The sequence below is a fragment of the Poecilia latipinna genome, unplaced genomic scaffold (genome assembly GCF_001443285.1).
Source record: "Poecilia latipinna isolate Pla-1442-1.1 unplaced genomic scaffold, P_latipinna-1.0 Scaffold963, whole genome shotgun sequence".
In the NCBI taxonomy this organism is placed as follows: domain Eukaryota; kingdom Metazoa; phylum Chordata; class Actinopteri; order Cyprinodontiformes; family Poeciliidae; genus Poecilia; species Poecilia latipinna.
Window position 1 is genome coordinate 1 of NW_015113579.1, and position 15,279 is coordinate 15,279.

At 36.5% G+C, this 15,279-nt stretch overlaps 2 protein-coding genes across 2 annotated transcripts; both read left to right on the forward strand.

Annotated features, from left to right (window-relative positions):
* Positions 1-187: 187 nt before the first annotated feature.
* On the forward strand, positions 188-6,100 carry LOC106958119 (nuclear pore complex protein Nup133-like). The gene is made up of 8 exons (XM_015049874.1): positions 188-334; positions 669-827; positions 1,689-1,824; positions 2,729-2,847; positions 4,236-4,316; positions 4,399-4,463; positions 5,028-5,116; positions 5,845-6,100. The coding sequence occupies exons 1-8, from the start codon at positions 188-190 to the stop codon at positions 5,979-5,981; spliced, it is 933 nt and encodes a 310-aa protein (XP_014905360.1). The 3' UTR covers positions 5,982-6,100.
* A 1,424-nt stretch (positions 6,101-7,524) lies between these two features.
* ccsapa (centriole, cilia and spindle-associated protein a) lies at positions 7,525-12,769 on the forward strand. Its single transcript, XM_015049896.1, has 5 exons — positions 7,525-7,635; positions 9,723-10,131; positions 10,599-10,921; positions 12,158-12,701; positions 12,747-12,769. The coding sequence occupies exons 2-4, from the start codon at positions 9,759-9,761 to the stop codon at positions 12,335-12,337; spliced, it is 876 nt and encodes a 291-aa protein (XP_014905382.1). The 5' UTR covers positions 7,525-7,635; positions 9,723-9,758; the 3' UTR covers positions 12,338-12,701; positions 12,747-12,769.
* Positions 12,770-15,279: the final 2,510 nt, after the last annotated feature.

A 15,279-nucleotide genomic window follows, 5' to 3' on the forward strand; every position in this document is an offset into this window, starting at 1 on the left:
AATTATACATTTAGCTATCTGCATTGATTATTATAAACTTTTATTTTAATCATTTAAGTAAATATTTATTAAATTACTTCTCTACTAAACAAATTATTTAAGCATTTAATAAAACATTTATTTTAAGGTACTTCTAATGCTTTGAGTATGTATTTAATTTTGTCCCTTTTGTTCCTCCATATGGATGATGTGTGTTGCAGTGGAGCTTGGTCAGTACCAGTGGGTCGCGGCGCTGGCAGAGAAGTACTGTGACTTCGACATCCTGGTCCAGATGTGTGAGCAAACCGACAACCAGAACCGCCTGCAGCATTACATGGCCAAGTTCGCTGACCAGGTACAGAACTGGTACAGAACCAGCAGATACCAAACCAGAGAGTCCTTTATTAGTTAATATGGAACGGTTTGTAGTTGCGTTGAACAATAAAACACTCAGAAATGTCTTAATCCGTACATCATTGCCCACTTAATAATGTCTTCTTAAATGAGCTTTCTAAGAGTATATATGAATATATATATATAATTTTTTTTCTCTCTCTTTTGGAAATGAAAATGAACTCTGTCTGAAGAATGGCTCATTTCTGAAACAAACAACATCTAACGACAAACATTAAAAACCAAATCCTGCTCACGTGAACAAACTCTTCCTTTGTTTCGTTCTGTTTTTCTAGAACTTCTCTGACTTCCTGTTTCGTTGGTACATGGAGAAAGGGAAGCGTGGGAAGCTGCTGGCCCAACCCGCCGCGCAGCACCAGCAGCTGGCCAGCTTCCTGCAGTCTCACCAACACCTGAGCTGGCTGCACCACATCTGCATCAACGACTTCCAGAACGTATGGACACCAACACAAACCTGTTTAATCAACCAACTCTTTGATTTTAGCTAAGAACGGCGTTAATCTGGCTTTAAACGCATGTATGAACTTTGGTTTTCCAGTTTAAAAGAAGAAAAGATTATTTTTGCTAAATTTCAAGTCAAGTGAAAACGAGTTTGTAAATGAGTTTGTTTGGAAAAATGTGCTTACGTTCCTTCAATTAATAACCACATTAAGTTTTTGAAACTGTTTTCAGTGTTAGGATTCCAATATATTGGAATCAGTTCCTTGTTGAACATCAAGTTGTGTGAAAAGTACTGAACCATTATCAAGTTGATCATGTGCATTAAAATATTTCGAGAAGGTCACATTAAGTTCAGCTGTAGAAAAACCAAATATTCCAGACTTTATCAATCCAATCCGATTTATAACGTACATTTAAAAAATAAAATGTTTACCTTAAGTGCTGTGCAGTGGGACAGAAATCAAGACACTAAATAACAATAAAATAAAAACATTAAAAGCAAATAGGTAAACTTATGGTTATACTTATTAAATTTATTAAAGTTAATAGCTATAAACCTCAATGTTTTACAGTTTTACATCAGTGTCAGTATTTCACTTCCTAATACTTTTCAGACATATTGTTTATAAAAGCCCATCTAGAGATAAGTGCTTATGCTATAAGCACCTAAAAAGACAACAGATATTCTAAAACAGAAAACAGCAAATCAACGCACATTGTGTAAAATCCACTGCAAAGAAATTTATTTGTAAGAGAAACCTGAAACATCAATATGAGATGCTTCCCTGATTTTAATATTTTTGTGAGTAGCGTATATTTCACGTTATCTGTTGTTATAACTTGGCTCCCTGCAGGCCCACAGGACTCTCTACAGTCAAGCCAACAAAGAAACGCGATACTTTGTGAAGAGGAAGACTCTGCTGGCTCTCAGTAAGCTGACGGCGCTGGCCTCAGATCTGCCACAGGATGAGATCAGCAAACAAGTCGACGGTAAAAAAATAAATCCACCCTCATCAGACGGTTTTAGACTCTGTTTAGTTTTGACATCTCTGCTGTTCTGCGTTGTAATAAAATGCAGGGGAGATTGATGTGATGTTACTTTATGGTAACTTCTAAACTAATGTGAGCACAAATTAGATGGATCCTTAGCTGCAGGTTTTCATATTCTTCGTTTATGTTTCAGTTTCTGATAACAAGATAGATATTCAGTGTTGAATTGTTCATCTAAAATACCTTTCTGACTCTGTAAAGCATATTTACACAGTTATAAATATACATTTTATGCTTAAAACTTATGTTTGCTTGGAAAAGAAAAAGTGAAGATTTTTCATTTAACCACTTGAGCTTATTTTACACAGTAGTAGAAGTGCATTTAAAAGCATCTCTTTCGTGTATACTTGATTGTTGCAAAAAATGCTTATGCAGCTCAAAAAAACTTCTAAAATCAGCATATGAAAAGCTCTGCTCTTTCTGCTTATCAATACAGTATATGGCTAATTTGTTTATTTTATTTGTATATTTTTTTTGATAAGCTGATTATCAAAAAAAAAGCAAAAAAAGCAAAAGCAAAATGTACTTAGAATTTTTTATTTATTTTTTACAGAATTGGGATCAGACCTGAAATGCAAAATGCATATATTTTTTGTACAGTTTTGACTTAATTACTGCTCTGAATAAGTTGTTTTTTCAGCCAATTACCTTTTTTGAGTCTGTATTCTCCAATTAAAATCAATTACGAAGTAAGTTGACGAATATATCAATAATTAACAATAAACTGTTTCAGCCCTACTTTTACGGATTATTTTTCTGCATTTCTAGAGAGACAAACTGTAATAATAAAACACTGCAACCTTTTAAGCTGTAGCTGACAGCGCCATGTCTCTGCCTGACTCAGATATTGTGGAGCAGGAGCGCTTCCTGCTGCATCAGGAGACCCTGCCGAAGCGCCTCCTGGAGGAGAAAGAGCAGAACCCCGACACCATGCCTCTGCTCAGCGCTCACAACCTCATACAGGTGAAAATACAACACTGATCACACAACTGTCATCCAGGATCAGGTTCCTACCAGCTTTAAACTTTAAACAGAATAATCTGACCAGCTTCTGCCTCACTTTTGTTTTTATCAATTTGTTACACATATTGAATGTATACTTGATTTTGCTTCCACTTTTTTATTATTCACAAACAATTAATTGATTTACGACTAATGGTTTATTAGATTAAAATTAGTTCCAATAGATTGGCTATTTACGTCCGCTTATCCTTATTTCAGTGTTGTAATTTGACCGCCATCCCGCAGGGGGCGCCGCAGGTCATCCCGTTGGTACAGGAATTAAAATGGCGGCGGGGGCACATTATAACGGGAAAGAGAAACGGTCCAAGCTGAGTCCGTTGTGGGATGAAAAGTGCACTTTATGCGGTTCTTTTTTGAAATATTAGTCTTCGATAAGCTCCTTAGGTTTCGCCTTAATGGCTGCTACCAAGCCGAGGGTGTGATGAAAAGCGGTGGAGATGGCACAGAATGAAAGATGCACCTTGTACGGTTGTTTTGAAATAATTAATTTTCTTAATAGCGCTCATTCAGCCGAGCTTCATTACAGAGCAACGTCAACTTCGCATTTAAAAATCGCTGATGTGCGACGAAGGCGAGGATGTGATGAAAAGCTTTGAAGATATCGCAGAAAAATTGTAACATAACGGAAAAAAATATGATGCCAATAATCACGGTTGATTTTGCGGGGTGTTTTGAGCTAATGCACTTCATAGAGCGAAGTTCTTACATACATTCAAGAGCAACATTTGACGGTAAAGTATTTAATACTGAATATTAATAATATTCAGTATTTAATACTGAATATGCTTATTCAGTATTTAATACATTGGACACAAAATAATAATAAATGTTATTTGGTATTTTATGACAAAATGATCCCTTGATATATGGGAAGACAGTCGGCCCCTTTGATACAAGAGAAAACTTAGATTTTTCAGAAAATGGGTGCTTATCAACTAATTGTCCATGGATAAGATTGTTAACTTTAGATCAACTATCAAGCATCCCTATTCAACACTTTGTGTTGGTGTTATATAAATATTAAAGAAAATACACAACATTTTGTTTATTTTTATTGTGAGTAAACGTTCAAGACGCTTAAATTACTGTAACAGAGTGAAACAAAAGATCGCAAGTCAGAATGAAGCTCATATAACAGACTGGATCCAAAAATTGGATAAAAAATTGAAAACCATCTGTGGATGTTGAGACAGATGCACTTTATAGATATGAGTTGGCTCACAGAACTGTAGGAATCTGGTGTTATAGTTCTACTAAGTGTAATCCAGTTGGGGAAACACCAGATTATGAGAGATAATTTTCACAGATTAGCATTTCCCTCCCTCCAGCTGTACATCTGCGATGACAACAGGCAAGCCAACGAGTACGACTTCAAAAAAGCTCTGGACCTGCTGGAGTACATCAATGAGGTAACGTCCTGTTTCTGCTGGACCTCTGGGTGCCATTTTGAATCAGCAGTCATGTAAATGATTTTCTGTGATTTTGTTTCAGGAGGATTCTGTGGACATCGATTCTCTGAAATGTGAAATCTTAAGCAAAGCACTCAGGAGAGACGAGTAAGATCTTTATTTAGTTTAAATTATTGAGAGGTTAAATCAGAGGTTGTAGTTGGTGTTTGCTTTACTGACACCCACATAATGTAGAGTAAGATTTTTGTTCTTACTTTTTTTCACTTTTGTCCATTTGTTTTGAGTAACCAGAGCAACACCCAGCAGCATCTGATTAAACTCACAATAAATGATGCTTCATGAATGCAGAGCAGAGAGAAAGATACCAATTACTCAGTTATTCAGTTAACCAATTACACTTATAAAAATTGGCATATTGTGGATATTTCTTTTAAAATTTAACCCTTTTTTAATCATAGAAATGAATTAAAAGATGCAAAAAAAACAGATATTTTTAATAAGAAAAGCATTTAATTGTCTGAATTGCAATAACATAAAATATATTACAGCACAGATTATTTTTAGATTAACGTATGAATAAATAAATAGAATGAAAAGAAACTCTTGCATTATGGTCACAACTGCCTTCTACTGCCCTCTAGTGGTCATAGAGTTCTGTGTCGTTCTGTAAAATATTTCACAGAATGTGACTTTACCGCTGGTTTCTTTCAGCTGGTCCTCTGCCGATGGGAGCGACGATCCTCTGGAAGCAGCTAAAGACAGCATCTTTGTGAAAATCCTTCTTAAACTCATTCAAGAAGGTGAAACACATCAAGTTAGATTATTATTACAGTAAAATGGCAGAATCCTTACTTTGGATGTTGGGAACAAATCTAAACTCCTCATTGTTTTCTTTCTTTTCTCTTTCTCTCACTTTATTTCTTTCCCTCTTCTTTTTTCTCTTTTCTGTTTTCTTTCCCTTTTCTGTTTCCATCTTTCTCTTTTTTCTTTCAATTAAAAGTTTAACAGAACAAATACATGGGAAAGAAGCACAAATAAAAATGCAGCATTTTTACATGAAATGATTTGTAAAATAAACCAAAAGGTGTTTAAAAATGTATTAATTCTCCAGCCCATAAGTTTACATACAAAACTCTTACTCAAAATGGTAATTCACTACAGTAAATGCATATATCTCCATATCAGAGCTTAATGTGCAGACACACAGATTAGTATATATCAAATTTTTAAATAAGTTTGAACTGTTAATTATTTACTCCTTAATTGTTGAATTGTGCAATATTTTTACTTTGCTTAATTCCGTCTAAGCCAAGTAGCTAAGTAAAATCTTAAAGTTTTGTGTTAAACTTTCTGATTTAATCATGTTAAACTTACAGAGCAGCATTGGGTGGAATGTGTAGTTTTGATGCAAATATTCATAGATTAGAACAATCTAATGAATATATAAATTTGGTGTGAATCTGATCTTTTCCTGCTTTGAGCAGATTTCTTATAGATAAACCTTTAACTAAAACTCCTTTCCTTCCAGGTGTTCCTCTGCAGACTTACCTGCCTGATGTGAAAGAGCTGCTGGAACAGGACGAGCTGAGCACTTTGAAATCAAAGCCTTACTTTGAATTTGTCCTTCGAGCCAACTATGAACATTACTTTCAGGCTCAGATGTGATGACTGCTTTTTATTGCAGTTAAGCTTTCTGCACTTCTGTTTGGCTTTACACTCTAATAATGTTCAAGATTTGTATGAGTTTTGCTGTTTTTCTAAATAAATATGTTGGTAATTCTTGATTCTTTACTATTTTATTTATTTTATGTAAAAACACAACCTTTTATTTATTTATTAAACCATTATTTACAGAGAAGAGCATTGAAACTGACTTTTCTAAACTTTACTGATATTGTTCTTGCAGAATCAAAATTAACTAATAACATAATTAAGTAAAAATATTGTTTACTCAGTTTAACACAAGTTTAATATGTACAAAATGAGGTATGAAATGAGCTCTAAATGAAACGACATGATCTACTTTCATTGCTTCAAAAACAGTTTCCTTCTGGCTTCCAACTGTGAAAAAATTTTAAAAACTGGGCTAGCGGAGGCACAGCAGCTAAAGTAAAGTCTGATTTTAGGTGTCTGATTCTACAAAAAGGCCACATTTAAGCATCTTCACACAATAAACTGCCACTTAAGATAAACTTTAAGCAGTTTGTATATAGTTTAAACTTCAAAGGTGTGACAACACAGCCCTGATGTTTTCCAGTTCTGATTGTTTTGAGTTCATAGATCTGTTAAATAGTAAATAGACTTTATTTTGTGCTATATCAGTATTTCTAAACTTTTCGGACTCAAGTCTAGGAAGAAAGTGTTCTCTTTTTTTAGGAACATATGGAACAAACAAATTTAATGTTACATAGATTTTTTTAGGGCTTTATGTAAAAAAAAAATTTCAATTCTAAATAATTTTATGGGGAATCTACTTTATCTTAATATTAAATATTCCCAAGAAATTAAGATCCTGATGAGTCATTTGTCAGATTAAAAGTATCTCTTTAAAACTGCCTTTGGGTAGGTATTAGACATATTTTTGATTAAGCCCACATTTCTGTTTATAAAAATATTTTGTATTAGTCTGATGTAAGTGGAAAATGATTGTAGTTACCAGAAATGAAGGCTTTCAACAGATTGTTTCACTTAATGATGAAGTTCCTAAAATAAATGGACTATTCAATAATAGAATTTATTGAATTATAACTACTATTATAATTCAATCAATAGAAGTTTAGTGGAATGGCCGTCAGACGTGAGAACCTCCATCAGCGCAGCTGATCAGTTTTTTCATGGCGTATTTAAAACCCACACCGAGAGCACGCATGCGCTGTTTGGACTCTCGCTTTTCCATAGCATCATTTTTATCCGTTATCAAAACATCTTTACTTTGTATTCGTGAATTTGACCGAAAACGCACATTAAAAATTACGGAAGCTGCTGTTTATTCTTTCAAAATAAGCCTTTTGGTTCTGTAGCTCTGAATAAATTGAGCTGTAAGATTTCTGTACTCTATCAGCTTGTCTATTAAATGCTTTATTATGTAATCACTGCGTTTCAATTTTGCTAAAATCTTGTCTTAAACCAACTTTCTAGTCATGTTCGCTCGATGTGGCCGAGCTCAGGTTCATTTGAACTTTTATTGTGAAACCGGAAATGGAAGTTAAGTTATTGTTGCTAACTTGACCAGTTCAGCACCTGTTCTATAGCTGTCAGTCTGCGGGGCGATGCTGGCCGTCTGAATCCGAACTGAACGCACACAGACGGGATCTCTGTGGTAAGTTAACACGGCAGAATCATCTGTCCTGTCTGGAGCCGTCAGTTTTAATAATAAACAGAGGCTAACCTAGCTGCAGACAGGAAGGCTGTCAACGTTGCTACCGTTTATTTCACTCGGTTATTCGGTGCAAAAATGTAATTCACCCTCTTCATTGCGCTTTTTATTTTTTTGCACTCACCGTTTTAAAACGGTAACAAACGTTGACCCGGTTTTTAGCTTTGGATCAAAGAATTAATCTTCAATTAATTATTCATTTTCTCACCATAAATATATTGCAGGTAATTTTAAGAGTCTGCTTAGTAGAGTCGGGGCAGGCGGGAGGTGTGTGTTAATGGTTCTGGTGGATGAGTGGCCCAGTAAAGGTGTAGTAAGCCTCAATCCGCCTCCGTTTAGTAGCTAATCTGTTTTGGATGGAGAGGTGGGCGGGGCTTGCAGGTAGCGCGCGCGCCCCTCTGTGGAAACGTCATCAGATTCTGACCGTTGATCCAGAACCAGAGCACCGTGTTCCAGCATTTATCAACTTCATTTACCCCAATGTTGCGTCTATTTCCCCCGTCAGTTCAAATGCAGACGCCAGTCGACTGTAGAGGTGTGGTGGACCGCAATAAAAGACTAACTGTTCCTATTTTATTTAACTAAAAAGGTTCTGCTAGCGTGGTTTACAGCAGAAATTGTGACGACGATAGACTTCAAGCCATAAATTTAAATGTACCCAAAGATGGGTCGAGTACCCCCCGCCTTCCCAATTTTTTTTTACATAAATAAGAGTAGCACTACTTTAACTTTATATTTTTTTCTCAAGTAAAAGGAAAAACTGTTCAAGAAATTACTCAAGAATAAAATAAAAATACGTTAAAATGCTACTCATGTACTGAGTAACTGCATAATAGGCCTTTATAGGTAGAAAAAGGCTTAATTTGAACTTGCTGTCTCTCACAAAAGCAGTGAATTTCCACACAAAAGTAGCTCAGAAATTTTGTAGAAAACACCTAAACATTTCTGAGTGAAAATGTGGGGGATTTTTTGCTAGAAAAAAAAAACACAAAAACTTTGAGATTAATCTCAGAAAAGTTCAGATGTTTGAAACGGACAAATTTCCAACTTTTTTAAAGTTTGTTTTAAGGTTATTCATAGCAAATATTTTGACTTTTCAAACTGGGAAAGATTTTTAGAAAATTTTGGGGATTAATCTCAATATTTCTGAATTTTCTTTTCTTGCAGATTTTCAATTTTTGAAACTCAGAAGTTACTCTTTTTGTTTCTATCTACAATGGCCCTAATATGCCGCCGTAGAGTAATATCTGATTTAATATTTAAAAATGATTTCATCAGACACAAAGATATCTCCCAGTTTTGGTCATTTAAAGACTAAAACAAAAACATATTACAAAATAATAGATTCAGACAGAAGCACTTTCCAAATCATAAAAAAAATGTTTGAAACCAATACTTAGTCTATAATGCGTATTTTATGTCAGAAGAAGTACTTCCAGTGCACGCATTTAGCTTTTTCCTCATTCAGTGTAGTTACAGGTAGATTATGCCAAGTTTACTGAAGTAAGAGTAGCAATACCTTATAAAAAAACATTGCTCAAGTAAAAATAAAAAGGACATGATAGTAAAACTACTTCTAAGAGTATTTTTTTCCCCAAAATTTTTCACAAGAAACTTTTTTTCTCACTGTCTGAATATTAAATCAAACCAAATAGACCCATATCTGTTTGACACAATGAAAACTTAAAATAAATCAGCAAAAATATCAGCAGGAAAAGTCTGGTTCATCCTTAGGAAGAGTTTCCAGATGCATGAAGGTTCATTGTTCATCAGTTCATGATGGGAATGTCTAACCATCTACCATCTCAGGAAGGAAACGGGTTCTGTGTCCCAGACATGAACGTGTTTTGGTCCAAAATGTGCAAATGGACTCAGACCTCCATTTTTGGCGACATGTTTCATAGTTTGATGATAACACAGTGACCATTCTAAACTTTGGAGGAATAAAGTGGATACTTGGTAGCACCACCCCAACTGTGAGGTTGAATAGCTCTGAGCTCTGAGGTTTTTCCTTTTGTCTAAATTTCCAGGATTATTGCTTCCAATAAGACTGGATACCCAGAACCATGGTGACCAAGAAGGTCAGGACAGAATATATGAAGAAGTTCAGGGATCCCAAATGGGAGACGTTCTCTAAATGCTACGAGGATTCTCTGAAATACCGCCTGACCCGGCGAGTGATGGAGCATTCCCACAAGCCGTGGATCTGGGAGGGCTGGGAGACGGCTTCCAACTCCAGCGGCTGGTCCACTCCGAGACTGTCCAGAAACAAGGTCGCTCCTCTGTCGCTGCCGCCGCCACCGCCGCTGCCACCCGCGTGCTCAGAGGTCAAACAGAAGCTGATGGAGGTGAAGACCAGTCTTGATTTGAAGCCAGAGGTCAAACAGACTGAAGAGGAAACGGGAGAAACTCCTGTTGTAGACGTTGCACCAACAGCAGGTTTGGAAACTGATTTCTTATGAAATTGACTGATTTATCTCTGTTTGGTAGTTTTGTCTGTGTTACTCAAATGAGGAAGAACCGATAAGATGTAACTTTGGATTTTCAGGCAGACACAAACCTATTACCCATTATGTTAGCTGTCGTAGACTTTTGTGCGTCCAGTTATGGAAACTAAGAAGAACACCTGCTGTAGCTTTAACAAGGATTTAAATGTTGAGTGATCTTAGCTCCTTACTGGTTCAAGGTTGTTTAGTTCAAATGAAACCACTTGGTTTTAAGCCCTAAACCAAACAGTGGTATCAGTAAAGTCTCTTTTCAAGCCTGCATTCAGTCTCCATGGTAACCGACTGCTGTTCAGTGGAGCCACGTCCTACTTATCTATCTACCATTCATCACCAAAGTCCTCCGTTATTTTTGAGTTTTTCTTTAATTAAAAGATTTTTTCTCATGTTTGTTTGAATCAGATGTTTTAGAAAATGGCCTAAACGGGCCTGGGACAGTTTCAGCATCCATACCTCCAGACACCAGCGGCCCCTCAGACGACACGGCGACAGACAACAGGCCCGACAGTTCGGATTCATCTGACGAGAAGCCGGTGAACCCAGCACCGAGACGACGCCACCGCTGCCGCACCCCTCGCTCTGTACCGGTGCAGCAGGACAGTTCCCTGGAAAAAAAACTAGTTGTGGTCCAAAAGCCACCGAGAGCCAAGAGCCAACCGGCAATAAGCAGCAAGGCGAACCGCAGACCGTCCAGCAGGATGGACTGGACCGAGAGACAACCAGAGGTAAACATACAGACAGCACTTTTAAATAACCATACGTTAAGTTCTTTGTTTGTATCCACTTTTAGCTGTGATTAACTTCCAGTTTTAGGTTTGGGGCTTTTATTTTGAAAGGATAACTTCCGGTTTCTATCTTAAGGAATGGCAGCTGAACAATGTAGCTCTTGGAATCACTTTGAAAACCATTCATATTCCTTCACTGTCTCACATTTTGTCACATTACAAACAAAAAGCACGGCGTATTATAAAGTGAAGGCAAATTGAAACATAAACAAAAATAAAAACAACTTTCACATTATTGTAGGGGCTGAATGCAAGGGCATGTTACACAGTATTATTTTTATCTGAAAATTTGGTCTGTCACAAATTTTCAGATAATTTCCAGAAGTTATTGCAATAAGCAATGATATTGTTGTTGTTTTGAGACAATTTTCAAGTAATATCATGGTAATAATCCCATAATAATGCAAGAACATATTCTCAAATGTTGATTAACTTTAAATGCAAATGGACATTTACAATTGGAACTGGAAGACACTTTAAATATCCAAAATAAATAAGAGAAAACAACAGAAACAACAAATATATTAATTATAAGGTCTCTATAAACAAATTGTCCTTCAAAAATGTGCTAGTTGAGAGCAGAACACCAGACTGAAGACTTTTATTGTCTAGGTTTTGGTAGAAAGAAAGAAAAGAAAACCAATAAATCATGCAAATGGAAATTATTGATATAATTTTACTTTATTATGCGGTTAATTGATTTATTGCGACAAGCCTTCTGAAAATATAAATTTCCTTCCACTTCCCAAACATGTGCCACTTTGGGTTTCACATAAAATCCCAGTAAAGTTGTTGAAGGTTTGAAGCCTTTATTTATTAATTTCTTTGCCTTTGGATCCTAAAGTTTGATATTTTTTTTAAACTTTAGCTTTTTTTTTTTTCTTTAAATTGTGTATTTACAGACTGACTGAGTGTATCTCCAGTGTTTTCTGTGCAGTTCTGTGGTTCAGATCTGCACATCTCTGGTTATGAATGAACTCCACAGTATCACTCTGATTTGATAATAATGTTGCTACAAAGTGTTGCTTCCTCTCAGCAACACTTTAGTAGAACAAGTTTAAAGTCTGAGGACACCTGAGATCCGGAGCGTTGTCACCAAACTCCCTGCACACATTAATAATAAAACACACAGTGTGAACTTTCCATCAACGAAGCCCTCTGGCTTTTTCCTCCCAGAGCAACATGTCTGCCGCCGGCGTCCAGACGCAGCCCGACAGACGCAGCTCCAATCTGGACCGTCGACGAGCCCGGTCGGCCGACCTGGAAAAGACGCGGCGGTCCCAGCTAACGATGGCTGCTGCTGACGACCGCTGGATGACAGAATACATGCGGTGCTTTTCTGCCCGGCTCAGGTAGAGGCCGGATCCATAAAGAACCCGCGTTTACCCAGCAGCGGACGAACATGAGGAGCTGCAGACTGTTCAGCTGATTGAGCAACAGGCTGGGCAGCAGGTTGACTCGGTGGTGAAGAAGTTAGCAGGAGAAACTAAAATTATTCAAACCCCTGGCAAAATACATAAAAGATACCAAAAGTTCCTTCTAACTGGAAGCAACGTTAGCAGAGCGTCCTCTCATCCTTAAATTCATTAATCGCGGGTCTTAAATTTTGTCTTGACAGGACTATTCAATCGCAATATATGTGGTTTATTTTTCTTCTATCAAATAAATGTTTGAGTTGCACAGACATTTTTATTCTATTCTGACTGTAGGCGTTGAGTAAGTTTACTCAATGCCTACAGTCGTTGAGTAATAATAAGCTAGCTAGTAATAAGCTAGCTTATTACTAGCGGTAATAAGCTAGCTTACTACCAGCTTAAGCTAGCTAGTAATAAGCTAGCTTATTACCAGCGGTAATAAGCTAGCTTATTACCAGCGGTAATAAGCTAGTAGTAAGCTTACTAGCTTATTTTGCATCTGTAATGGAGAAGCGTATGTTCGTTTTTGCCACTGGCTCACAACCCATATGATGCTACGTAAAGTTTGTGCATAAAAACAACAACACAGCACTACTACATTAAATATGCAACTTTCTTTTGTACATTTCTGTTCATAATGGTTATTAAAATGTCTTAAAAGCCTTAAATTTGAGTTGTTGAAATCTGCAGGAACCCAGATTAAGTCTTTTTTTACTTGAATCTGATAGAAAATCTCTGAATGGAGCTAAAAGTTAGGCTGGAGCTCATCACAACAGGATAATCATCAAAACACCAGGGAAAGTCAGGCTGAAAGCTGCTCAACAACCAGAATAAGAGCTTGACTGTAAATCAAGTCTTTTCTGTTAATCTTGGAGAAGATTATGAGTAATTTTGAAACGCAATTTTTAGTAAAACAAAATAAAAGCAGATCAATACTTCTGCATCTGAAATCTCCTGTCATCACTGTATCTAAACATTATCAATAAGAGTTAAAAAGACGATGTTTGCCAACAATTACTCAGCATAATCCTGCTTGCTTCTTCACTTCAGAGGCAGCTGAGATGTAATGTTGCATCAGTGAATCTCTGCTGCTGAGGATAAAACACCAGAGGCGTTTTCACCTGCAGAAAACAGAAATACTCTTGTGGTGTAGAAAAGTAAGAAATGAAAAGATCTCAGTGTAGCTGAGCAGGAACAGAAGTCAGATGCTGCAGATGCTTTCATGTCCTGTGTGGTTTTGCCTCGATGGCAGGGATTCAGTGAGCGCTAAGCTGCCCGCTCTGCACTGCGTCTGTGTGAGCCGCGAACAAGGATCTGGGATTTCATAGAAGCTTTTTTAAGCTTTCCAGTACAGACTTTGAGAAAGTGCTAACATGCTACTGTCTGAATGTGCAGGAACTCATTTCTCCAACCGCTGTACTTTAAATGAGCTTATAAAAAGTCGTTCCTGTTTTGTTTTAATTCAACTTTTCTCTCACTCAAAGGCAGCTGAGCTTTTCCAACTCTGAGGAAACAGAGAGGACCAAATTAGACTATTTTTGATATCCGGTTTATATTTTGGGAATAAGGACTTCTAGTTTAGAGGTTAATAAAGAACAGATAAATATAACTTATCATCTAAAATCTGTATTGTATTCTAACAGAAGATATATTTACGCTACGCTGGCCTTATAATTGCTAAATGAACCTCACTTTATTTAAAACTGGAGATAAGCTGTGGAGGTGGGCGGGTTTTATTTAGGTAAGATGCATCGAAAGGGGACGTCACGTAACATTTTATCAAATAATGCTTTATTTATCTGAAAGGGAAATTTAAATGATGTCGTAAAGAAATATCATCCGAGTATCTACAAAGAATCATTGGGGGTGGAGATGCTGTGAGCAGGAAGGATCTCAGGTAGCAGTCAGTCTTCCAACACATCTGAAGAGGCTTCTGACTGAAGACTCTTTATGTATAATAATACTTTATTTGTATAGCACCTTCTTAAACAAATGTTAAAGTGCTTTACATTTAAAATACAAATGAATACATGATAAATGACACAAAAGTATACCAAATCAATTAAAATACATGACAGTGAAATAATAAAAATACAAAAGCAATCCAAATATTAGAAGCCTTTCTATAAAAGTACATTTTAACTAATTTTAACAAATGATTTAAAAGATATTTAGATATTTGGAAGGACAAACTGGGAGACATTGCACAACTGTCATGACTTGCTAACTACTCAATATCCGGGCAGAAGAGATGATACTCAACAGTAAAATCTCCTGGCTGACACCATCAGTTATTGACAAGCACTGCTAATCCACCTCATTTGCTTTTGCCACTCCATTTTAAATCGGCGAGAGAGACGTTTGAACTTCTTTTCCTTCTCTCTTTTAACTCCTCTTGGATTTGGGGTCGTAGTTCAGGCACTACTTAAGCTTTTGAGAAGCTAATTAGCTGCTCCCAGTTGTAAAGAAAAACAAAAACCTTGTTGCCATGGTTACACATTATAACAACTGTCTGAAAATGAAAAAGTAAGAGCAAAAGAATCCTTCCAGCTGCACAGCATCTGAAACCAGACATGCAACGCCTCAACCCCAAAAAAAAAGAAAAAAAAAAGAAAAAGACAAATAAATGTCTACAAAATTAACAAACTGAGGTTAAAAGGGATTATAAATTTGAACATTTTCCTAAATTTAACAGGAATAAATCTCAAAAAGAAAACCTATTGTCTGGAAACCTGTGAAATTTTTCGTCACATCTTTAAGATAATTTATTCTTTTTTTAGTTCAAAAGAGAAGGGAAAAAGATGGATCATTGCTACTAGAGATGTGCTGATCAGGTTTTTTCCTGCCGATTCCGATTCCGATCACCCATGAGGGCCGATCACC